General features: G+C 36.2%; 1 protein-coding gene and 1 long non-coding RNA gene across 2 annotated transcripts in view; both read left to right on the top strand.

Annotated features, from left to right (window-relative positions):
* The window catches only part of LOC112045230 (cardioacceleratory peptide receptor), a 129188-nt gene extending 123330 nt beyond the window's left edge, over nucleotides 1-5858 (top strand). The window contains exons 9-11 of the mRNA XM_024081334.2: nucleotides 848-1028; nucleotides 1485-1629; nucleotides 2267-5858. Coding sequence (XP_023937102.1) covers nucleotides 848-1028; nucleotides 1485-1629; nucleotides 2267-2350 — 410 coding nt within the window. The 3' untranslated portion in view covers nucleotides 2351-5858. The remainder of the gene's footprint in view (nucleotides 1-847; nucleotides 1029-1484; nucleotides 1630-2266) is intronic.
* A 14608-nt stretch (nucleotides 5859-20466) lies between these two features.
* On the top strand, nucleotides 20467-20981 carry LOC112058146 (uncharacterized). Its single transcript, XR_008250950.1, has 2 exons — nucleotides 20467-20685; nucleotides 20771-20981. It is a non-coding gene; the product is annotated as an uncharacterized LOC112058146 (long non-coding RNA).
* Nucleotides 20982-25048: the final 4067 nt, after the last annotated feature.

Below are 25048 nucleotides of genomic sequence, written 5' to 3' on the forward strand. Positions count from 1 at the left end.
AGTTTGCCGATCCGCATTAAGCCAGCGTGGTGGACTATTTGGCCTAACTCCTCTAATTGTGAGATGAGACTCAAACTCAGCAGTGAACGAATATGGGTTGATAACGATAGCAAAGGCTAGGTTCAAATATTATTAACAATGATAAAACTAACAATGACAGAACTATCGTCTACACTCTACAGTACGGTAATGAGTCTGGTAGGAAATAAAATGAAACTAAAAATAAACGATTAATAAGATCAAGTAATTCTATGTAGTATGTTTACCACACCATAAACTTAACCTGCAAATTTTGAAAATATAGAGCTGGAAATCGAATCCTGGTTCTCTCTTTTATTAGTATTGACAACTGCACCAATGTAGTGGCTACCTTGCCCACTGTACGATTGTTAATCTGCTGCGGTCCATTACACACATCTGCTATTTTGACAGGGTGTTTATTACGCTTCATTTCATTGGTGTCAACGCCTACGTTGTAAAAAAGAAATAGTAAAACATAAGCGATGCGGTAATTATTATCGTGTACAGTTAATTAAAAATCTATTTTCACCTCAGCTTTTTATGTTTCGCAATAATTAAATGAAATAGTTTATTGATCGTTAATTAATTAAATATTCTGACACCAAACGAAGTGCCTCTTTGGTTTAGTGTTTAACATATGTGACTTCATAGCAGATCGTGAGCGGTTTCAGTCCTATAGCAACTTGATTATAGCGCCTACATTTATGTATAAATAATGGTGCTCCTCCAAAAAATATGTGTCCAGATTATTTACACAGTAACACAGTATTTACACATCTAGAGAGTCAGATACACACAGAGATCGACTTAAACGATTTCTTTCCAGTGTTCGTGCTGTGCTGGTCACCGTACATCGTGTTCGACCTGCTGCAGGTGTACCACCAAATCCCAATGACGCAGATGAACATCGCCGTGGCCACGCTCATCCAGAGCCTGGCGCCGCTCAACTCGGCCGCCAACCCGCTCATTTGCTGCATGTTCTCTCCGCACATATACGCCAGCCTCAAGTAAGAGTCACTGCAGGGGTGCAACCAGATCCCCATGACGCAGATGAAAATCGCTGTGATTCTTTCACTTTTTAGGGTTCCGTACCCAAAGGCTAAAAGCAGTCTATCTACTAAGTCGCTCTCCGTCTGTCCGACTGTCACCAGGGCAGTAAAAATTAGATAATTAATTATGTTAAAGAGGGCTCCCTAAAAACGGACATTTACTGTTTTTTAAGTAATTATCATTAACATCCAATAGTAGTCGTTATACAATCAAATATTATAATCCAACAACTACAAGTAAGTATTAAAGTAGCGTGGTGGATCTAAGCACCATATTTCTTCTCGTATAAAGTGGGAGGCACTGCTTCTGGGCTGTTATAATACGCTTAATGACTTAATGAGTTTCTAGCCTCCTTCATTTGTAGCTGCATTATCATGGTTCAGTGAAAATAACACAGCTAATAACTATTTCAGACGCGTGCCACCGTACCGCTGGTTCTGGTGCGGCACGCAGCGTAGACGGCACGTGCGCGGCACGGCACGCTCTCGGTCCGACTCCACCGGACACTCGGACCTCCTCAGCTCCACACACGCCAGAAGATCACATTCTGTTGCTATGGTAATTTATTTTGAGCTAAGTTTTTTTTATGACACGCTTTATATTAGCTTCCTTTGTAACAATGTATGTAAGAAAATCTTGGAATCTTAATTTGACCCACAACCTGGTTTTCGATTAAGATGAAATTTTGCACACGCTCTGAGTTCGGATGACAATACATGACTAGCTTAGAAACGTATTACAAATACAATATGGCGGCCTCCCCAATCAATTTAACTATGTAGGAAAGACAAATCTTGGAATCTTAATTTGACCCACTTCCCGGTCTTCGTAGGATAATATTTTGCACACGCTCTGAGTTCTCATGACAATAGATCAAGCTAAGAAACGTCATTACAAATCCAATATGGCAGCCTCCCCAAGATGGCAGACTGGCTTTTTGAAATACACCCCATGATATGGATATGAAATGAATTTTCTGTCAGAATTACGAAAAAAAATTATCACGTGACTTAAATCCAATATTTGTGAACACGTTTGTGAAGATAACCTACCTACCTACCTACCTAGCACTACTACTAGTCTTTCCTGACTAGTTGGAGGGGAATGGGAATATTGTTCATATTATAAAAAATATGGCAAATATTCTTTTTTTTTAAATATATGAATCGAGGCTTATTTTTTTTTGTGTTTGCAGATATTAAACCGAACTCGCGGCAACAGCATATCCCGCTCTGGAGATCGGCGCACCCACCTCGTCACGCTGCCACTGCGCGACTGACGGCAGTCGGAGCTGACGTCCGACGTCATGCTGTAGACAGAGACACGCTACACTACTACTCTTCCAATTATACTAAAAAAAATATTAGTCATATCTTTTAAATATGACTAATATTCCTGTTCCCCTCCAATTCGTCTGAAAAGACTGTGTTAGGGCGTATTCACGTAGAAAGCAGGGATGTGATTCCTATTTTATACTCGTCGATGTTATGTTCGCCTATAACAAGTTGTATTACAATTTAAACTTTACTTCTATGGGATGACAAAAATAAAATGTCACAACTACGAAGTTGCCGTGGAAATGAGCGATGTCACATCGCTGTAACTTTACAGAATGCAGGGGCAGGTTGCCTACGCCTGTCAACCAGCGCTTAACAGCACTGGTTCGTGCAGATAACCTCTACTTATAGCAAGCGGATATGAGCAAGTGGCGATGGCGGTTTGATATTGAACGTTAGTTGACATATACGTATTAACTATACATTTTATTAACTATACTAAAAGCATACTTAAGGAATATTGTTTACCAACAAACAAATTAAAAATGAGGGTATAGATCGCTAGTCATTTCACACCTAATAATAATTATAATTAACTTGTTATTAAAATAATGAAAATAAATTTGATTATTAAGCCTAAAACAATTAGACATAGTTGATATATTTTGGATAATATTTTATAAAACAACAATAGATAATAAAATAAAAAAGTAATAAAATGACATGCGTTTTCTACCCTCATTTCTAATTTGTTTGTTTGTAAACAGAATTCCACGGGTATAGCTTTAGTATAGCTACTGTTAGACATTCTTAAGACAGGTAATTTCGTATTCACTATTTATCTAATGGTGACTGTATTTGAGATTACACGTAAAAAAAGTCTGAGATTACAGTGCTTAATGACAACTCTTTGTGGATATCGCAGAGTAGTTAGATGACATTTCCCAGCTGGCATTGTGATTTTTGTTAACAATAGGCTACCTATATGAAATTCAAAATACAGGTATTTGATGTTTATTTTAATAGGTTGTTAATAAAGAGAAGATTAGTGAATAAGAAGGTTGGAACTTGTCGGTCACTTTTGGCGCTGATTTGACACAAGTATAGAGACTCTGTACTGGATAAGTCATAAGCGCTGATAGATCGGCACAGGCAACCTGCCTTCTACGTGAATACACCCTTAGGAGTGGGTGCGAATACTTGCATAGACATAATCAAGTAGCCAAGATAATCCACCAAGAGCTTGCTCTTCAGTATGGCCTTATAGATTCTGCGATGCCTTACTATAGTACGACTCAGCGTCAGTTCTTGAAAAAAAAGTGCATTGCTCTACTGGGACCGAATGATTATCACTGACAGGTATATTGTAGCCAATAGACCTGATATAATGCTAGTCGATCGGTCGGTACGCCGTGCAATAGTTGTTGATATTACTGTTCCACATGACGATAATCTGGTTAAAGCCGAAAAGGAAAAAGTATTAAAATACTTGGACCTCGCTCACGAGATTACGGCCAAGTTGGTATTGAATCAACTATTATTGTTCCGATAGTTGTTTCAGTCAATGGTCTTATAGCGAAAAGCTTCGACCAACATCTTAAGAAGCTTTCAAACTGCTGGATCAAAAGTCTGCTACAGAAGGCAGTGATTCTTGAGACTGCGCGTATTGTGAGAAGGTTCCTAACTCTGGAACCCTGACCACCGCTTGCTTGGGCACTCAAATGTCCCGCAGCGAAAGGGTACTTTATTTTTATATCAACAATGTTAAAATTTTTAAAAAAGAACTCTTAAATAAATGAGCGAAAAAAAGTCAGGTTATAACAAGTCTTTTAAAACGTATATTGAAACTAAGCGATTGATCGCTATTTTTGAGGAAGCAGCAATGGTACTTAAGCAAATTAGGTACCTAAATATAGTTATAAAATAAAGCCCAGCAATGAAAAATATATTAATATTATATTATGCAGGTTTTATATTTAGAAACGTCATAGTGAGAAATTAAACGAATAAAAAATAGGTAGGTAATTGATAAATCTTGCCATTCTTAAAAACGGCAAAGCCACCTTTGATAAAAACTGTCTGTGAAGGAGCTTATATTTCATTTCGGAACTTTATTGATTTATTTTGTTATTATATGAGAAAAATAGTCAAACATCCCCTAATGCGGAATAAAATAACCTTCAGTTTTATCTGAACAGTCGAACTGTTCAGTTCAAACGTACGTGTGTAGACAAAAATGCACAGTGCTCAGTTGAACTGACAATGTAATCGAAATGTTATTAGATAACTGTTCAGTTAATTTGCGGAGTTAAAACTGAACTGTCTGTCGTTTCACTCCAAAATTTAAACATCCAAGAACTCATGTGAAAAAAATTGTTATTTATAGAATAAAAAAATAGGCAAACCAATACAATAATCTTAAACTTCTAATTTAGAATATATTTTTGGTGAATATCAGATGATTACCATATTTAAGTCCGCGTAATGCCATTTGTGACGTTTAAAAACAATTATGATTTTATTATTGTCTGTCCATGTCGATGCAGACAAAGATGTTGAGAATTGTTATACTGTAGTAAGTGTGGCGTGAATCTCAGAAAAAATATATACCAATCTATGTGTAAAGAACTGTTAGTGTATTGTAATATTATTATGTATTTAAATTGTAATAATTAATGTTAATTCCTAATTATACAATTTATATAAGGTTGATAGTTTTAGGGTTATGGATCTCTTGCCAAAAATATTTCGTATGCATTGTAAATCTGCACAATTTTACATATACCTAAGCTTTGTATTATATTAAATAATATAATATTTTTTAATCAAGAGAGAATATATTTTGTAAAAACGAACGTGTCACAAACTTTGTACAAAAGATGTAATTTAACAATGAGAACAATTTAGAATATATTTAAATCTGGTAAATACATATAAATATAGATTAATACAAAATAATAATAATTTTAAAAGGAACAGAATTAGTTATAAATTAAGATTTATCGTATTACGTCCTTCTAAGTAAGAAAGAAATACTTAAAAATGCTTATTTTTAAATGTCATAATTTCACCTTTATCTTGTTAAAAATACTATAAAATTTAGAAAATTTTGAGTACTATTCAATAAAATGTTTTTTATATTTTTTTATTATCGCTGTCGTGCGTGAAATATTTGCTAGCAATTTATTTTAGAATTATGTTCGGAAAAGAACATACGAATAATTATAACAGAATACCTAGTACGCGACGCTAGCATCCGAAAATGTTTTTTTACAGACAGATCATATTAAATGTGGGTCGGTTATATTGTAACTCAGTGAATACATACCTAATTAGTAATTTTTCAATAACAAAATACAAACGAAAAAATTTGTACGAGCGAGAATAGAGCTATTTAATGTAAAAATTGTAAATAATTAATTATTTTTAATAATCGAATTATTATTGCCAAAGAACAATTATTATTTAGTAACGATTTTATTATAATAAATGAATGATTATTATTGATTATCTTATTGTTTTATTTTATCTTTAAGATTGGACAGCATGAAGATGCATGAAACATTAAATTCTGGTGGTTGTCTACTACTGAATATTTAGGTATACTAAATAAAATAATTCATCATCATCATTATCAACCCATATCCAGCTCACTGCTGAGCTCGAGTCCCCTCTGAGAATGAGAGGGGTTAGGTTAAATAGTCCACCAAACTGGCCCAATGCGGATTGGCAGACTTCACACACGCAGGTTTCCTGACGATGTCAGCAGGTCTTCTAAATCTTCTTTAGTTTGTGCAAAAAGCGTAGTATCGTCTGCATACCGTAGGTTAAAATATATCGTCCTCCCACAGATATTCCCATGTCCCGGTTTTCCAGAACAATCCGCATTATGTATTCCGTATAGGTGTTGAAGAGGAGTGGAGACATAATACATCCTTGTCAAAAGCCAGCTTTGGTCTTCAAGCTTGTCCAATCCACTTTGTCCACTCTAACTGCAGCTCTACCATCTACGTTCAAATGTTGTACTAGATATAATGTAAGGCCCAGAGGTACTCCCATTTCAAGAAACTCCTGGCCAAAATCATCAATGATAGTTAATAACACCATTAAGGTACACTTTATTCTTTTAGAGTTTTACCATAGTCCGATTTTATGTATCTAAGTAAAAGGTTTTTTTTTTCCACCAAATTCACTTGCTAGGTAAGTGCGTTCTAACATGGACGGCTGACTGGTCTAATGTAGTGAGTTAGTGACCCTGCTTTATATATCCAAGGCCGTGGGTTCTATTCCTTTTTAACCGATTTCAAAAAAAGGAGGAGGTTCTCAATTCGTCTCAATGTTTTTTTTTTAATTTATTTTTTCTTCAAGCTTCGCCCAGCCTTCCTGGTATCGCAGCATATGTGCATTAGTTTAGGAAGGTGATCTATCACGCTTCTGGCGATCCCATTAATATCTCAAGCGTCGTCGTATTATGGAGAATGTTTGCACCCATAGCCCAGGCTTCCTTGCTCTCTTGTATGGGACTAAGTTGTGTTTTGTGAAGAATACGATTTTTACAATTGGAAAAATGTTAGTGCAATGAGCATGGATGTTTTCTAGCGATTGAAAACGAAAACTATAGATCTTAAAACAGTTCAAGACAAGCTGCTTCCCGCCACATATACGCTTAGATTTTATAAACTTTTCAATTCTTCTCAATTATACGTAGTCAGAGGAAGTCGCAGGCATTAACTGGTATTTTATAATAGCAAAACATAAACTAGTTAATTAGGTAGTTAATTAAATATCAAAGGCCATTTTATAATTTCCCTAGCGGCCTGTTTATGTTTGCGTTGACAGTTGTAACTCCTGGCACCTTTACACACGGAAGGTGTCGTGATTAAAAACCATTTATATTATCACGAAAATAACACTTGCATGCTCTTTCGTGTTTAAAATTAAAAAAAAAACATTATTAGCTGAGGAGTTAAAGGAAAAACATCGTGAGGAAACTTGAATACCTGAGATTTTTTTTAATCTCTACTGAAGTCTGCCAATCCGCATTGGGCCAGCGTGGTGGACCACTGGCCTAACCCACATTTGGCTCACTGTTGAGCACGAGTCTTCTCTCAGAATGAGAGGGGTTAGTTAGGTTAGGTTAGATTGGCAGACTTCATACACGTAGAGAATTGCGAAAATTCTCAGGTATGCAGGTTTCCTCACGATGTTTTTCCTTAACTGTTAGACACAAGTGATATTTAATTTCTTAAAATGTACATAACTAATTAAATAATTAATTCATACGTAACGTAGGTATGTAACATAATTTTACGTAGTGCCTACTTGTTTTGCTTCAGGCATTTTATCTATGATTTGTACCGTTCCATCGTTGCTTAGAACATAAAATCACGGCACACTTCAGAAAAGCTCTCAACTATTCTCAATTAAACTTCCAAGTTAGCGAGTGAGTTCTTCCTTCAACACTTCCAGTGAATCAGCGTCTAACTTTTTAAAACTTTAATCGTGAATTGTGATGCAATAATATTGACTTTTAAAATGCTATGAGGAAATGCACAGTGTTGTTTGAGATATTTCAGGAAAGACGTAATGTATGAATATAGAATTTAATTCTTGTCTGTTATTTAGTTTTTGTAATTCTTCTCATAATGGTAAGTGATGATGCAATCTAAGATGGAAGCGGGCTAACTTGTTAGGAGTAGGATGAAATTCACACTCCTTTCGGTTGTGTCGGAGAGCTGTGATAGCCCAGTGGATATGACCTCTGCTTCCGATTCCGGAGGGTGTGGGTTCGAATCCGATCCGGGGCATGCACCTCCAACTTTTCAGTTGTGTGCATTTTAAGAAATTAAATATCACGTGTCTCAATCGGTGAAGGAAAACATCGTGAGGAAACCTGCATACGAGAGAATTATCTCAATTCTCTGCGTGTGTGAAGTCTGCCAATCCGCATTGGGCGAGCGTGGTGGACTATTGGCCTAACCCCTCTCATTCTGAGAGGAGACTCGAGCTCAGCAGTGAGCCGAATATGGGTTGATGACGTAAAGCCTCCCACTAGCCAGACCTGGACCAATTAACAAAACCTCAAACGGCCCAGCCGGGGATCGAACCCAGGACCTCCGAAATCCACAGCGCACAGAGGACGTCGAAAAAGGCTGAAAGTCAGCCTATGCTTCTAACATAGGGGTGGGGGTAGGAGGGTAAAAATCACTCATTAAAATTATTCGGATGAGTGCGACCATCCACCGTAACACGAAATTTTTATTTATAAGAAGAAAAGAAAAAATATTTGTCATCTGTATTCATATTTTGAAAGAGTACCAGTATCAGATTACAGCACTGGAAAAATATAAAATGTTATTCTAGTATTCAAAAACTATAAAACCTTTTACAGCTTCTTTCGAGAAGTCGTCAAAACCAGTAAAAACGACAATCGTCGTGTTGGTTTGATTTTAACGTGTCAACAAATAAAATCAATACAGAAAAAATCTAGGACGAAAAGGAATCAAAGTTTACTGCCAATTGGGATTCAAATCTTTTCTTTCCATGTAATAAAATGTGCGAAAGGGTTTTCAGTACAAAAGATAAAACTGTTAAATCTTTTATTTTTACGTTAACTTTGTGTTCAAACCCTATTAGAGCCTCAATAGCTCAACGGTAAGAGCGGTCGGACTCATCATCCAGGGGTGGTGGTTCGAACCCTGCCACGATGGTATATTGTCGTACCCACCCCTAATACAATATTTTCCGACTAGTTGGAGGGGAATGGGAATATTGGTCATATTTAAAAGATATGGCAAATATTCTTTTTAAAAAAAGAAAAAAAAAACCAGCAAATCCTAATAACATGAGGTGCTGATGATAAGATGTAGAGAACTTGAAATTAAGTAATCATTAATTAATTTGAACAACTTCTGGATTCAAGTGGTTCAAAACCATGAGATTTTGAAGTTACAAGGAGCTTGGAAGTCCTTACTCTTCTAAGAACTTCAAAACAACATGTTTTTCCAATTCCAAAGACCAATAATTTTGAGTCGGTTTAGTTCCGATGATATTTTTAGTCAATATAAGTGAAAAGCTTTTACCAAGCTTTCGCTTGGTTTTTGGAACAAAGATTGAATATAAGATGTAATCCTTTAGACGACGCGTGTTGTAAGGATGTTTTTAACTCTAGAGAGTGTAGATAACATTTTAAAATGTTTTCATTTATATTTAAAAATCCAATTAGAAGTTGTAAATATTTTATTATGAGCTTATTAGATAAAATTAGATGTTCCTAGAAGATATACTCATAATATACTTAGATTATACCAATAATAAGTACTAAGTAGATATTCTTTACAAACAATAACTGTATTTTAGTAGCCAAGTTGTACAGAACTTGTACAAATGCAATTTTCAAAGTAAAAGGACGAAATGTAGGACAACGGTTTGAAGTTCTCTTTCCACTAGAGAAAAGGATTAAGGTCACATCTTTATCTAGAAAATACAAAGATGTAACAATCATTTTAGTGACAGATAGGACATAGCAATAATATTAATCCAAAGTAGTCAAAATACGCACGCACTAGCCAAACTTACTTATTTTTTTAGCCCATGGTCCTGTGAAGGTACGAGTACCAAACCAGTTAGACTGTGCTGGCCTTGGAAGATTGCAGGTTTTAAGGGTCCAGATCCTCAATTGTTCGAGTTTAAAGTGTAAAGAATTTAAAGCTTTGATTTATTAAAAAATCGGTCGTCTGTCGGTTTACCGACGTTAGTTGAACGTGACAACGTCATAAGAAAATACTGATGGAATGGTTGTATTTTTCAAATAAAAATGTTCGTTTTTTTAAATACTGTTTTATAATCTTCATAGATCAGAATATACTTTATTTCTTGTAAAAAAATTGGTAACCCTAGAGCGAGGGAACGACGCATGACTTCATCTTTTTTCGAGTGTGCAGCCGGCCCCATCGAATTATAAGACGTTGTCACGTCAAAAAATTCAAAGTATACTGTCATTCGTTCTGTTGTTATATTAATATTCAACACGAACAATTTATTTATCAAAAATTTTTCGATAGCCGCTCTGCTTTTTTGGCAATGTCTTCAAATAATGTACGGAGATAAGAGTCAAAGAAAGTGCAGTAGTTTTATTGTCAAAGCTGTGCAGCGGAGCGTTTATGTGTAGAACAAAGGTTCGATGACCAGCTAAACTGTGTTTTGTATTCAACATTGCATCGTTTTGCTACAACTCTTAGTTGACCGTTCAAAACAACTTTATTCCGATACATTGACACATATATTAAAAAATATCATTGCATATTGCAAAGGAAAGTTAAAATAAAATGATTGAACTAGAAAAATATCAAACGATATCTAAATAAGTTTAAATAGTGTTCATTTGGTAGTACAACTACCTTGGGTACATATCTATAAAATATATAAATTATTGTTTTTCACAATACAGCAAAGCACAACGCAATTTTGAATACGTCCGTCTCACACGTAATTTACTACCTAACCTTAGGTAACGTAGAGGAATCCTAATGGATCGTATCTATTTCTATTCTTAACTAAATCGTTACAGTAGCCGCAGCGTAAAGAATATTTATATATGTTACCGTTAAATTGTAAAATACGTTAGTTTATAATCTCACTCGTGATATTATAATCTACCGTCATATTGTTAACTGAAAATACTGATTACAATTTAACGTGTTATTTTTCGGTATATTAATCTATCGGAAGGTCAACTATCCGAACTTACCCCTAATTGGTCGGCCTTACAGCAGACCGTTCTGTGTCCATAGAGTTAGGAATGAAACACATATGTCAGTGAAATAAAATACTTCAAGAATTGCGACATCACATATTAATTCATTATTTATTATACCTAAAGAGTATAAGAGTAATAATTGCCCAGCCGGAGGCTCGAATTGTCATGTACTATTCTAACCTAACCTAACCTAACTTTAGATTTACTAAATTATACTTATAATTAACAATAACAACATTTTACTAATGGAAGAACAGTGTTTAAAATTAAGTGGATAAAAAAAAGGAAACGCACTGGCTACCCCTCCTATTTTCTTTCTTTTTCTTTTTTCTTTGATTTGTCCATTGTAGTTTTTACTATTTTATATTTTTATACCCGCTGTAATATTTTTGTAACTCTATGGTAAATTTATCCTGATTATAATACACCGAAAAATAACACGTTGAATTGTAATCAGTATTTTCAGTTCACATAATATTATGACGGTAGATCATAATACCACGAGTGAGATTTTAAACTAACTTATTTTACACGTAACGTATCTAACGGTGACATATACAAACTTTCGCCTTTGAAATATTAGTGTTATTAATTTATATTAGCTTATATTGTAGCAAATATTTTGTTTTATTAAGATTTATTTGATTAGATTGCTTAATAAATAATTCCCAGTGTTCGAAAGCGTGGTCATAGACAAAAGCTTGTAAATCTTAATTAGTGAAGTACAACTTTAACAAAAAAGGTGTAGAAAAAAAATCATCCCTTTTATAATAATTTGAAGGGGTTGAACATTTTCTTGTCTGGAAAATTATAATAATTTTGAGTTAATTAGCGTCACGTAGTAACGAAATGCGTTTCCATTGTTCGCGTTAAACGATCCGATAACGGTTGGCGTCATAAATTTCAAAGCGGCACCGTAGATATACCAAAGAACTAAATCCATAGATGTATATCTGGTTTTTTTTTTTTTTATTCTTTACAAGTAAGTCCTTGAATACAATCTCACTTGATGGTAAGTGATGATGCAGTCTACGATGGAAGCGGGCTAACTTGTTAGGAAGAGGATGAAAATCCACACCCCTTTCGGTTTCTACACGGCGTCATACCGGAATGCTAAATCGCTTGGCGGTACGTCATTGCCGGTAGGGTGGTAACTAGCCACGGCCGAAGCCTCCCACCAGCCAGACCTGGACAAATTAAGAAAATCTCAATCTGCCCAGCCGGGGATCGAACCCAGGACCTCCGTCTTGTAAATCCACCGCGCATACCACTGCGCCACGGAGGCCGTCATAATACTACCTATATCCGCCGTGGTAGGTGGATATAGGTAGTATTATGTAGTCTATACCTATATCATCTTACCTACAAATAAATTGAAAAACAAAGCGTAGGATATAAAGGGGCCAACGAGTTGTTGTTGGTCTACTACCGGCTCAGAAGGCAAATTCAAAAACCTCCGCAGTCGCTCTTTTGAAACAACTGTAATAAAATCATACAAAATTACGCAGCAATATTTATTTCTACTAAAAAAGTTGTGGATGTATAATTCAGCTTGGTATACTTACTCGCTGTGAGATTCCGTGTAGTATTAAAAATGTATTAATTTATTGCATTTTTTTCAGATGTGGTTTAAGAATATAATTGTATTCTTTACAGTTTAAACGTATTAAACTTAGATATTGTTTCTTAAAAAACAAAAAAGGTAGTTTTATTTTACTCTCACCTAATGAAAGAAAATTGCAATTATGTACGTAATTAAATTTTTTTACAAGGACAAGTTAGTCCTTGTCTATATTTTTCATATCATAGTCGGTGCCATTCATTAATTTGTTTTACTTAGCGCTCGACAGTGCATTGAGATCAAAGCAAGTCAAGCTACCTACTACACAGAAAAGTAATCATACACTCTGATCAACAAAGAGACTAACCCTTACTTAAATTGTAGAAAGTTAATAATTATCATGGACACTATTATAAGTACATAATAGTAGATTATGAAATGATTGCATAATGACGGTCATTAAAGTGCGAGTTGCATTTTATAAAACGAACGAAGTAAGTTTTACAATAGAGACACGAGTGTTTTAATACCAAGTTATGCACGTCTCATACTCTTCTTTGTCTAATCTCATGAAATAGGAACGTAACAAAATTAATTGCATGTTTTTTTGGCTATATCAATGTTATTGTAAATACTTTACGTACTTTCAATCATAGAGTACTTCGTCCACAAAGATGAACACGTAAATTTTTCTAAAAAGTCCTCGAAAAAAGCTAATGAAACGTTTTACGAAAACGATGTGACCTTTTTATTTATTTTCCATATCAAGAAATCTTGGAAACTTTTGTCTTACATTAGAACTGTTAATATAAATATCTATCTAATCTCGTGTGATTCCAAATAAGAAATTAAAAAATATATTATAATGGCATAGATTATTCACACGTTATAATTTAAAAAGTTAAAGTAACACTGCTCTTTGTATGTGTGAAAGAATAAAACTTTTTTACTACTTAAGTCCAGTTAGAGCTCTGGGTTCTTGATATTTTTACAGCTATGGGTTCTTCATTTTTATAGAAGTTAATAGAATGGCTTACAACATTTTTAAATTAAAGGCGCACTACAGGGCAACACCCTTTTTTTACAGGAGGGGTGGTCTGAAGCTTAGACCCACTACGCTGTTTCAATGCGAGTTGGCGGGCAAAGTAAATTTCAAGCAGATATTTTAAAATATAATTTAAAGATATTTAAAAACATCTTTAGGTGGTCTAGTGATATATGAACTTTGACTTCGATTCGGAGGGCGTAAATTCGAATCTGGCCCAGGGCATGGACTTCCAATTTTTCTGTTATGTGCATTTTAAGAAATAAAATATCACGTGTCTCAAACGATGAAAAACATCGTAAGAAAATCTGCATTCCAGAGAATTTTCTTTCTCTACGTGTGTCAATCTGCCAATCTGGCGAGGTACGAGTATACTCGTACTATTATCCAGTCGCATTCTGAAAGGAGACTCGTTCTCAACAGTGAGCCGTATGTTGTGATGATGATGATTTTAAATCATGTAGGTACTCGTAATTTAATTCAATATACCTAATAGCAAAATGGAATATTTCAGCGAAACGATTTATGTACGCATTACACCAAGAACCCCTTTGAAGTTTAAATTCGTGTTAATTGGACCGAAGAAACTACATTAGGTAAATTTTAGTTACATTAGATACATAATAATATCAGATATTCTATGTAATACACACGTAAGAGGGGTGATTATTCTGTCCCTAGTATCCGTTTAGGTAATTCAATTTTGTTACTCGAAATTGGGATCATTACATTTTTGAGTATCTTATACTAGAAATATGTCTAAAATTTCGAGGACCTAAATTACTTAAACTTAAATAATATAGTCATGATTTACATGACTGAAATCTGCGCGGATGTGAAATCGTGCGTGCGGGGAAGTGAGGTGCATCAGTTTTGGATTTTTCATTCATCGCTACACGCCCCCCGGCCCGCGAGGACCATCGGGAGTGTTACGAATGAAGTTGCCAAGCTATTGTGCTTCAACATATTATTTAGATATAGTGCTCTGTGTTTTTTGAAGTCGGTTAATTTTTCAAATGGATTTTGTAATAATTCATTCTTTTTCTAAAAACCATTACATTCGGATTCAAGTTACTAAGTTCGCGCAATAACTTATTAAAGTATTAAAACTTCCATAAATCTTAAAACTAGTATGAAATGGATTTATAGCATGCCTTTCAAATTTAACACACTAAATTCTGCTGAATTGAAACTCAGACCAATGTAAAATTCTTTAAACTCTCATAAATTTATAGACTAGTATAAAAGATACACGATTTATGTTACATTTTAAAATTACAAAACAATCTTTTAGAAAGAAAGTTCTAGCAGAGTAAGCATAAATAAGCGGTCAAAATTATGATTAGTCATCATACTCTGATAACCAAACAGTCTAAGCCCTCATTCGCACGAGAGTTTTTTAACGGACGCGACGACGCAACAAATGCATTTCCATGTACCTACTGTGAGGGCAAACCTCCGGCTGCAACGCGAATGGATTAGGGGCCCATCATTTGATCAGAGTGGGAAAACGGACGTTCGTATTACGGCGATACACCGCGAAACGAAAGCCTTCAAAAAATTGGTTAGATAGGCAATGGATACTTACGGTCGAAGTGTCGCAAGATGACCTGGGTTGGTTGGCCCCAGCTGGCGGGCGAGCAAGTGTGTAATGTGTCTAGAGTAGGTCGAGAATTGTGTATTTCAATGTGTTCACCCGTCTGCAGGCCACCGCGATCCTCTGCCAACGACTATCACAACCACAATTTTATCGTCCACTACCGCGGCTAGGTTAGTTGTTTATCTAAATTCACCGAAAATTCACTGTTCATGCGTTGAGACATGTAGTTGTAGCCTACACGACGAAGTGAGCACGGGTCATACGGAAACCAAAAAAAACACTTATTCTTTTTTTTTTTTTTTTATTCTTTACAAGTTAGCCCTTGACTACAATCTCATCTGATGGTAAGTGATGATGCAGTCTAAGATGGAAGCGGGCTAACTTGTTAGGAGGAGGATGAAAATCCACACCCCTTTCGGTTTCTACACGGCATCGTACCGGAACGCTAAATCGCTTGGCGGTACGTCTTTGCCGGTAGGGTGGTAACTAGCCACGGCCGAAGCCTCCCACCAGCCAACATTCTCCGTTAAAAACACGCGTTTTGCTCCAGCTGACAGGAGTAGACGATAGTAAAAAAAATGCCTGCCGGTGACACGGCGCGCGCGCCGACACAATGTTGCCAGCTCATATTTCAAAGTTCGCGGCGTCAACAATTATATGTTCAACGACAGCGTTTTTAAAGCACGACGCTTTTTTTCGAGCAGTGTTGTATTTTTTTAAAGGACTTTAAAAAAGCGTTCAAATATAGTCTGAAGTTAAATGAAGCTCTATTTCCAACGCCCAAAATTGAAAATGCAACACTGCTGCAAATGAAAAAAAGCGCCGTGTTTTAAAAACGTTATCGTGTGAACATATACTTGGGAATGCATTTTGTTATAATATTTGATATCTTGCGAATGAGGACTAAAGGACAGGAAATTTGGAGCTTAGACAAAGCTGCTCCAATACACCCCACCGAAGATATTATTTCTATGTAACTCGCAGATAATGTAGCTTTTTATTAATGTAAGAAATTTTAAGGTCTTGCTGGACTCAGCTAGGATAGTCCGCCGGTTTCTTCACGCTGACCCCGGTCCGTTTGGTCTCCCTGCCGGGGTGAATCCTCCGCCCGGTGCATATATAATATATATATTTATGTAGCGTATTTTGCATATTTATGTAAGTTTATTTATTTTCCTTTTGGCCTTGTATATATATTTATTTTGTACCGGGCGTGAAAGTAAAATACATCACACTGATATTATAAAGGTAAGTAAGAAAGTGTGTAAGTATGTTTGTTCCTCTTTTACGCTGCGGCTACTGAAGCGATTTGGCTGATATTTGGAATGGAAATAGATTTTACTCTGTATTAACACATACGCTACTTTTCCTAACGGAAAAATTCGTGGTTCTCGCGGGATTTGTGAAAAACTGAATTCCACGCGGACGAAGTCGCGGGCGTCCGCTAGTGTATAAAAATAAGAATGAACGCACAGACACTTGGCCTTTTATTTCTCTTTATATTATGAGCTAGACTCTCTAAAATGTTTACGAAGTATGAGGACAAGTGAGTAAGTCCCAACGGCCCTCTGAGAGTGTTTCAGTGTAGAGCCTACGTGACTACGATGCCTCTTAGCTGTACCCATAATGACCTACACTTGACCACAGCGCGCATGTGCATGTGCTGCCAAAGGTTTTTGGTTCGACTCCCGGGTCGGGAATAGCTACATTTATTTTATTCATGTGTACTTACGGAGTACCGCCGCCTTCAAACTGATCAGAAAGTAGCGTATAGGAAAAGCGATTATAGTCTTTATATCTTTAACTGGTGGGAGGCTTCAGCCGTGGCTAGTTACTGACAAAGACGTACCGCCAAGCGATTTACCGTTCCAGTACGATGTCGTGTAGAAACCGAAAGGGGTGTGGATTTTCATCCTCCTCCTAACAAGTTAGCCCGTTTCCATCTTAGATTGCACCATCAGTCAAGGGCTAACTTGTAAAGAATAAAATAAATAATCATCCTGGTTAAAGAAGTTACTTCGCATTATAAATTACGCAGTCGTTTTTAATCGTTTATTTTTGTAATATATATTATATAAATAACTTATATTCATAAATAAAACTATATTGCTAAGCGCCGACATAAAATAATTCACTTAAACCGGAAATCGAATTTGGATCCTTTGATGTGATTTCTCGTTGGAACCATAATTGGAACGTTCGCCAATACAATAACAAAATCCAGTTAATTAAAGAACGAAATTACAGAGAGCTGGATATAAACGACCCGTGTTTTAATAACAGTGGTTGCGTGGTAGTGACTTTGATTGAACGGGGTCTATTAGTCCGTAAAGACCCTGTTTAACCCTTCATTGATCACAGTTTAATACTTCCGAATTATTAAACTTTAACGCCTTTAAAATTTTCCGATTTTCACATGCCTACGATAACTTTGACGGCCGCGTGGCGCAATGGGCAGTGACCCTTTCTGCATCCACGGCCGTGGGTTCGATTCCCACAACTGGAAAATATTTGTGTGATGAGCATGGGTGTTTTCCAGTGTCTCTGTGTACATTATATAAGTATTTATATGTAGTATATAATTTTATATTAATATTATAATATCAACTATCTTAGCACCCATAACACAAGCTACTCTGTATGCTTACTTTGGGGCTAGATAGTGATGTGTATTGTTTAAGTATATTTATTTATTTATTAAACTAAATGGATGGAAAGTAAAATGAAGCTTTAATATAACAGTTATTTTTGGACTTTATTTTTAAAAATTAATTTTCACATTAATAGATCATGTTAAATTAATAGAATGGTCAGTAAAATTAGGGCTCCGTGGCGCAGTGGTATGCGCGGTGGATATACAAGATGGAGGTCCTGGGTTCGATCCCCGTCTGGGCAGACTGAGATTTTCTTAATTTGTCCAGGTCTGGCTGGTGGGAGGCTTCGGCCGGGGCTATAGTTATCGGCAAAGACGTACCGCCAAGCGATTTAGCGTTCCGGTACGATGCCGTGTAGAAACTGAAAGGGGTGTGAATTTTCATCCTCCTCCTAACAAGTTAGCCCGCTTCCACCTTAGACTGCATCATTACTTACCATCAGGTGAGATTGTAGTCAAGGGATAACTTGTAAAGAATAAAAAAAAACAATTGTTATTTTCGTTCCAAAGGGGTTAATTATGTAAACCGATAACGCCTATTTCACAACATAGTGCCAATTTCTAAATTCTAACAGATACTGAATGAAACAGTATCTGTACCAAAAATTGCAACGAATGAGCAAGTTTCTCAGCTAACTCTGCCAATTTAGTTGCTCACAGTTAGTAGGTATTCGTTACGAACTCTTGTAGCGTGATATAAAATTATAAAGCGCCATCTGTTAGTGGCTTGGATTCGTTAGCACAGTATTGTTTACTAGCGTACGTTATTTTCAAAAACTTCGGTAAAATTGTTATTTTCGTTCCGAAAGGGGTTAATTAATTAAAAAACGTCTATTTCACCTATATATTTTTTTCTTATCACTTAAATAACAAACTTACTTTGAATCATAGTATACATATGACAAATAGTTAAAAATGACAAAAACAAAATAGAAAGTGTAATAAAAAGAAAAGTAGGTTTATTGAAAATTTTAAGAGTGCTTAAGTCGACTAGAAACCTTTTTATTTTCCCACCCGTCAGTCCGTCTGCGGCTTAGCTCAGAAACTATTAGTACTAGAAATTGTAAATTGGGCGAGCGCAGAAGCATCGCCTGATGACACCCGAGGGCTGACAGAAAGACAGAGGACGGAACGACTCTCTAAGGGCGTCTCCTATGAGACTCGTACCTCGGCTTAGAGGGCCTTTCGGGAGGGGGTAACCGTGACCTGAGTGAATTAGTCCGGACGCCCCCGAGATCGTGAGTTAGAAAACCCACGTCCGGGTGACGTTAGATATCGGGGACCTCGTCTTTAATTTCTAGTTTTCGACTAATTATTATTATAACCATTAGGTATCTAATAATATTATTATCTAATGTTTTGAAAGTGCTTGTTTATTATTTAATTGAAATAAATGAATTTTGACATTTTGACTTCTTTGACATCATTCACTTATGCGATAAAAATATATTTTGGTATGCAAACTATATAGTAGGAGAGCTGGCAAGAATTTTTGGGTAGGTATTTGAGGCAAGCTGAAAACTTGTCCTGTACCTCTCCTATTATATCCCAATACGAAACTGCAGACCTGGCTGGTGAGTAGCGGGGCTAAATCAACCCCCAAATTTTTAAAAATATTTTTTTTTTTTTATCCAAAAATATACTTGAGGCAATTTGCAATTTTTATATGTTGTAGTTTAATATTTATAGAATATAAAAAAAAATAAGCCAGACGATTCAGTCGGGGTTTTAACATTGCCAGGCGCGTTCAAAAATATTTTGCAAAAAAATATAAAAAATGTATTTGAGGCAACTTGAAATTTTAATAGAGTATTATTTATAACTAAAAAATAAGACTCTCAAAAAGACAGATCATTTCGGTGGGACTTTTTACCTGCCAGGTGATCTAACAAATTTTGTATGGGTGCGAGTGCGAACCGCTATAGACAAACTGTAGAGTGATACTAAGATAATCCACCATGTGTGTAAGCTCGATACATATAGAAAGACGAACGTTCTTCTTAAAAGTTCGGATACAGACGTACTGATAATCATGCTAGGAAATATGGATCATCTTCAAAGCGATGACCTTAACATTTTTATGGAGTATGGCACTGGGAACTCTAAAAGGTACATCAATGTAACAAAATTATACATGGAATTAGGGACATCTTTATGTGCAAGTTTACCTGGTTTTCATGCATTAACAGGATGCGATTATAATCCATCATTTTTCCAAAAAGGAAAAATAAGGCCATATAAAATATTGATAAAAAATCAAAATTATCAAAAAGCTTTAACAGATCTTGGAGTTGCACATATTACCGGATCACGTGAAGAAATTTTGCCAATTTTGGAAGCATTTATTTGTGAAATTTATGGATATAAAAATATATCAAATATAAATGCAGCACGGTTTCAAAAATTTTGTGTAACTTACAAAGCTAACACTGAAGATGAACCTTTCAAAAAAACTTTAAAAAATTGTGATCCCTCTACTTTACCTCCGTGCAAAGCTGAATTGCAACAACATCTTTGAAGAACGCAATATATAACGAGTATTTGGAGAAATGCATATTTGCGATTCCCCAGCAGTTTGACACCGAATAGAAACGGATGGACACTTCATGAGGATACGCTACATTTCCACTGGTTCGACGGAGATTGTATGCCGCAATCAGTATTCGACGCTATTGTTCATGAAAACAATAAACAAAATAATATTGGAAATGATACTACAGGTGCGTATACATAGTTTTTTTTTTAACTGCTGTATTTTAATTACTATGATTTATTTAATCAATCCATATATATTACTTTTCGCAGATAATGCAGGGGTATCCGAATTAGACACAGATGAATCTGAAGTTGATTCTGATAGCTCTGATGAAGGAGCATCTACAGAAGAAGAATGACAATTTCTTTCTGATATGACAGGGAATTAATTACATTGATATTTGTATACTCATAATAATTCTGCAGCTGTATTATTAGTATATAATTTTTCTATTTCAATAAATCTGATTTTGTAATTTTATATTTTTGTAATCATTACTTTATAAGATCACCTGGCAGGTAAAAAGTCCCACCGAAATGATCTGTCTTTTTGAGAGTCTTATTTTTTAGTTATAAATAATACTCTATTAAAATTTCAAGTTGCCTCAAATACATTTTTTATATTTTTTTGCAAAATATTTTTGAACGCGCCTGGCAATGTTAAAACCCCGACTGAATCGTCTGGCTTAATTTTTTTTATATTCTATAAATATTAAACTACAACATATAAAAATTGCAAATTGCCTCAAGTATATTTTTGGATAAAAAAAAAAAAATATTTTTAAAAATTTGGGGGTTGATTTAGCCCCGCTACTCACCAGCCAGGTCTGCAGTTTCGTATTGGGATATAATAGGAGAGGTACAGGACAAGTTTTCAGCTTGCCTCAAATACCTACCCAAAAATTCTTACCAGCTCTTGGACTAATACCTCGACATTGTTACTACAGTTCTATGAAACTTATTCTAATCTAGTAGGTATGTACGAAAAAAGAAAAGATTTCTTCCTTACATTCAGAAATTTCTTTACCCAGTGACAATAGCAATCGGTCGCCATTACTCAGTTAAGGTTCGATTTCAAGAGCCATTATTAAATTTGGGACATCGCAGCAAAAATATCGCCCCATTAGATCGTCGTTCGAACGTTGTTGAATTATATTATTTAGGGTGTCACGGTCAGCAATTTAGCGTCGTACTTCAGAGTGTAAGTCGTACCCCGACAATAAGACAGTAGTATTATTAGTTGCCGCAAAGGATAGGGGCAACTTTATTGATTGGATGAATCAATATTATTAACAATCCTAAATATTGGCAATACTTAATATTGATTGAGTCTTATTAGTCTGATATTTGACTCGAACAAATACCAAAAGCTATAGCTAGCTAAATAATAATATGTCTGATTTATATCCTTATTATAGACTCACCTCACTCACAACACTTGTCAGGACAACTTAATTAACAAATCAAACTGTAACCAAAATAAGACCCTAGAATGGCAGAGAATGACCTTGAGTGAAGTCACGTACTTGTGAACGATGGGAGTAGGGTTAAAGGTGCCTTTGACAGATATCTAACACTCCCCTTTTCCACTCAAGTCACTCTCCCCGCCTATCCCAAATAACCCATAAAGAATTACACAACAAGAGATGTGGACGGCTTGAACGCCACGAGCACACTGAAGCCGTCCGCATCGCAAGTCGTTGCAACGCGGCGATAACATTTACGAAAAAAACCAAATTAAAATCGCTTCATCCGTTCGGGAGCTACTAGAACTACACTGACAGACAGACAAACAGACACACGGACAGCCACGTCAAACTTATAACACCTCTCTTTTTGCGTCGGACGTTAAAACGATATAACGTGATATAATAACGTAAGTTACGACTAGTATTGTTAGTCAAAACGACCCTTACTACTCGTCGTGTATTTTATTGCTTAACTTTGAGAATTGATGCCGATAGCAAACCCAGAGTTTTGGGTCGATTCCAATATAAATGTCCAATATACATAATATTAAAACATTCGATAAGGTTTGCAGCACTTTGCAGTGTTAAATCGAAATTTTTGTAAACGGCTTTTTAGCAGACTCAGAAATGATTACAAAATTAAGAAAAATAATGTAGAACAAAGGTTATGATTCACAACACTTGTCAGGACAACTTAATTAACAAATCAAACTGTAACCAAAATAAGACCCTAGGATGGCAGTGAATGACCTTGAGTGAAGTCACGCAATTGTGAGCGTTGTATGTAAGGTTAAAAGCGCCTTTGATTGTTAACAAACACTCTCCTTTTCCACTCAAGTCACTCTCCCCGCCTATCCCAAGTAACCCATAAAGAATTACACAACAAGAGATGTGGACGGCTCGAACGCCACACTGAAGCCGTCCGCACCGCAAGTCGTTGCAACGCGGTGATAACAGGCTGAAATCTTATTGAGATCAATTAAAATTAGTAATTAGGTACGAATACTTATTGTAACTATCGTATTTTTATTTTTTTAATATAACTTGGTTAACAATGTTTATTTTTTAATAACAAAGTTCAATTTCATTATTAATGAAAGTAATGAGATCTTACATGATGTTGTAACAACGATATGAGACTAGTGACTGTAACTTACTAGGCATACCTATAACTTTGATTCTATGCATTTTTTTATATTACTATGTATGTACTTAACAATGAATTTTATTTCTAAAAACTTGTTCGCAATTATCCCTATTCCAATTATTTCTTCTCGACAGTTCCTTAATCTGGGTATGTAGATTAGTCATAAATTCGAGGGTAGTTTTGAAAAAGCTACTTTCCACTTTCCACCGCTCAGATGCGAACGACCTGGCGGCCATTTTAAAACACGGAAACTCGAAAAACGCGGGCTGAGGAGTTCTTACGCAGTATTTTAGTTGTAGATATTCAACGACACCTCGCGTTGCTACGTGCAATTAGGCACTTTCCAGACTTCTCGTATTCATTTAACTTAATCTTGGTGTGCAGAAGACAAAAACTTGACAATTCTTGAGGCCGCGGCTCAGAGCAAGTGTCTGTGAAGCCATTGTCAAGATGACCTGCTGAGGAAGGTAAGTATCTCCGGGGGGCTAGATGGATCTGCGGCATCAAAAGATTGGTTTGCTCATGATTGCCTTCGTGGTGAAAACCTAACCTAGATAAAGAAAGAAACTATCGAATTTCGTAACTAGCTAAGGTCTTTACAGTCCATAGTTCTATTCTCACGGAACATTCCACACAAAGAAGATTGCAAAACTTACATTCGAATTCAAGTTATTAAGTCTGTTAAAGTATTAAATATTATTAAGTATAAGCAAGTTAAAAAAATTAAAACAAAACTAAGTATTTCGTAACACAAGAAAGGTCGTGGAAAACTGTAAGGCATAGAGGGTAGTAGTACATTTTTGCAAGAGAGTGTTTAATCATTGCTAGAGCTTTGATAGACAAAAGTGGAAGGAAATATTAGAGATTATAAGGACCCCTAAAACCACAAATCACAAGTCATTGGCTAAGCCGAATAGTGGAAGTATTAAATTCCATGACAAAAAAACGCTCTTTATGAGGTGTCTCGCAATAAATCCCATTGAACACACTGTTACGTTGGACCGCCGCCAGGAGGCGCTACTGTGAAATTTATGATACAATACAAACGAAATCTATCTCTCCTTGAAAGCCTTAGATACTAGAATGAGAACATTTTGTCGGCCTATTGTGACCGTAGAACTAGATTTCAGTGGTTTTGGCACAAAGGTAAAGTTTTATATTAACCAAACAAACTTGTATGTACAAGATATGTTCAAGGGCTTTATTAATGTGCCATAAATATCAGCCTATTTTAACTAATCACTAAAGTGTCAGTGCTCCCTCCTTATAGGAAACGGTATACGGATATAATATACCTTATATACGGATATAATCATTTACCTTACCTTATCAGCCGATTGACGTTCACTGGTGGACAAAGGCCTCTTGCATAGACCTCCAAGCACCGCGGTCTCGAGCCGCCAGCATCCAGCGGCTCCCTGCAACCCGCTTGATATCCTCGGTCCACCTAGTGGGGGGTCGACCAACACTGCGTTTTCCGGTGCAGGGTCACCATTCCAGCACCTTGGGACCCCAACGTCCTATGTAGTGGCTACGTGGCAACTATGTAGCCTGCCCATTGCCATTTCACCGACATAGCTCAACGAGTTGCGAAGCTGAAGTGGCAATGGGCGGGGCACATAGTGCGAAGAGCCGATGGACGTTGGGGTCCCAAAGTGCTGGAATGGCGACCCCGCACTAGTAAGCGCAGTGTTGGCCGACCCCCCACCAGGTGGACTGACGACATCAAGCGAGTCGCAGGGATTCGCTGGATGCAGCCGGCTCAGTATCGTGATGTTTGGAAGTCCCTACAAAAGGCCTATGTCCTGCAGTGGACGTCCATCGGCTGATATGATGATGATGATGACTCATTGTTGTACTGTATCTAGATCTATGATAAATCGGAGTTAGTATCACGCTGTATGAATTTTTATAAGCCGTGATAGCCCAGTG

This window comes from Bicyclus anynana, chromosome 7 (genome assembly GCF_947172395.1).
Source record: "Bicyclus anynana chromosome 7, ilBicAnyn1.1, whole genome shotgun sequence".
NCBI lineage: Eukaryota > Metazoa > Arthropoda > Insecta > Lepidoptera > Nymphalidae > Bicyclus > Bicyclus anynana.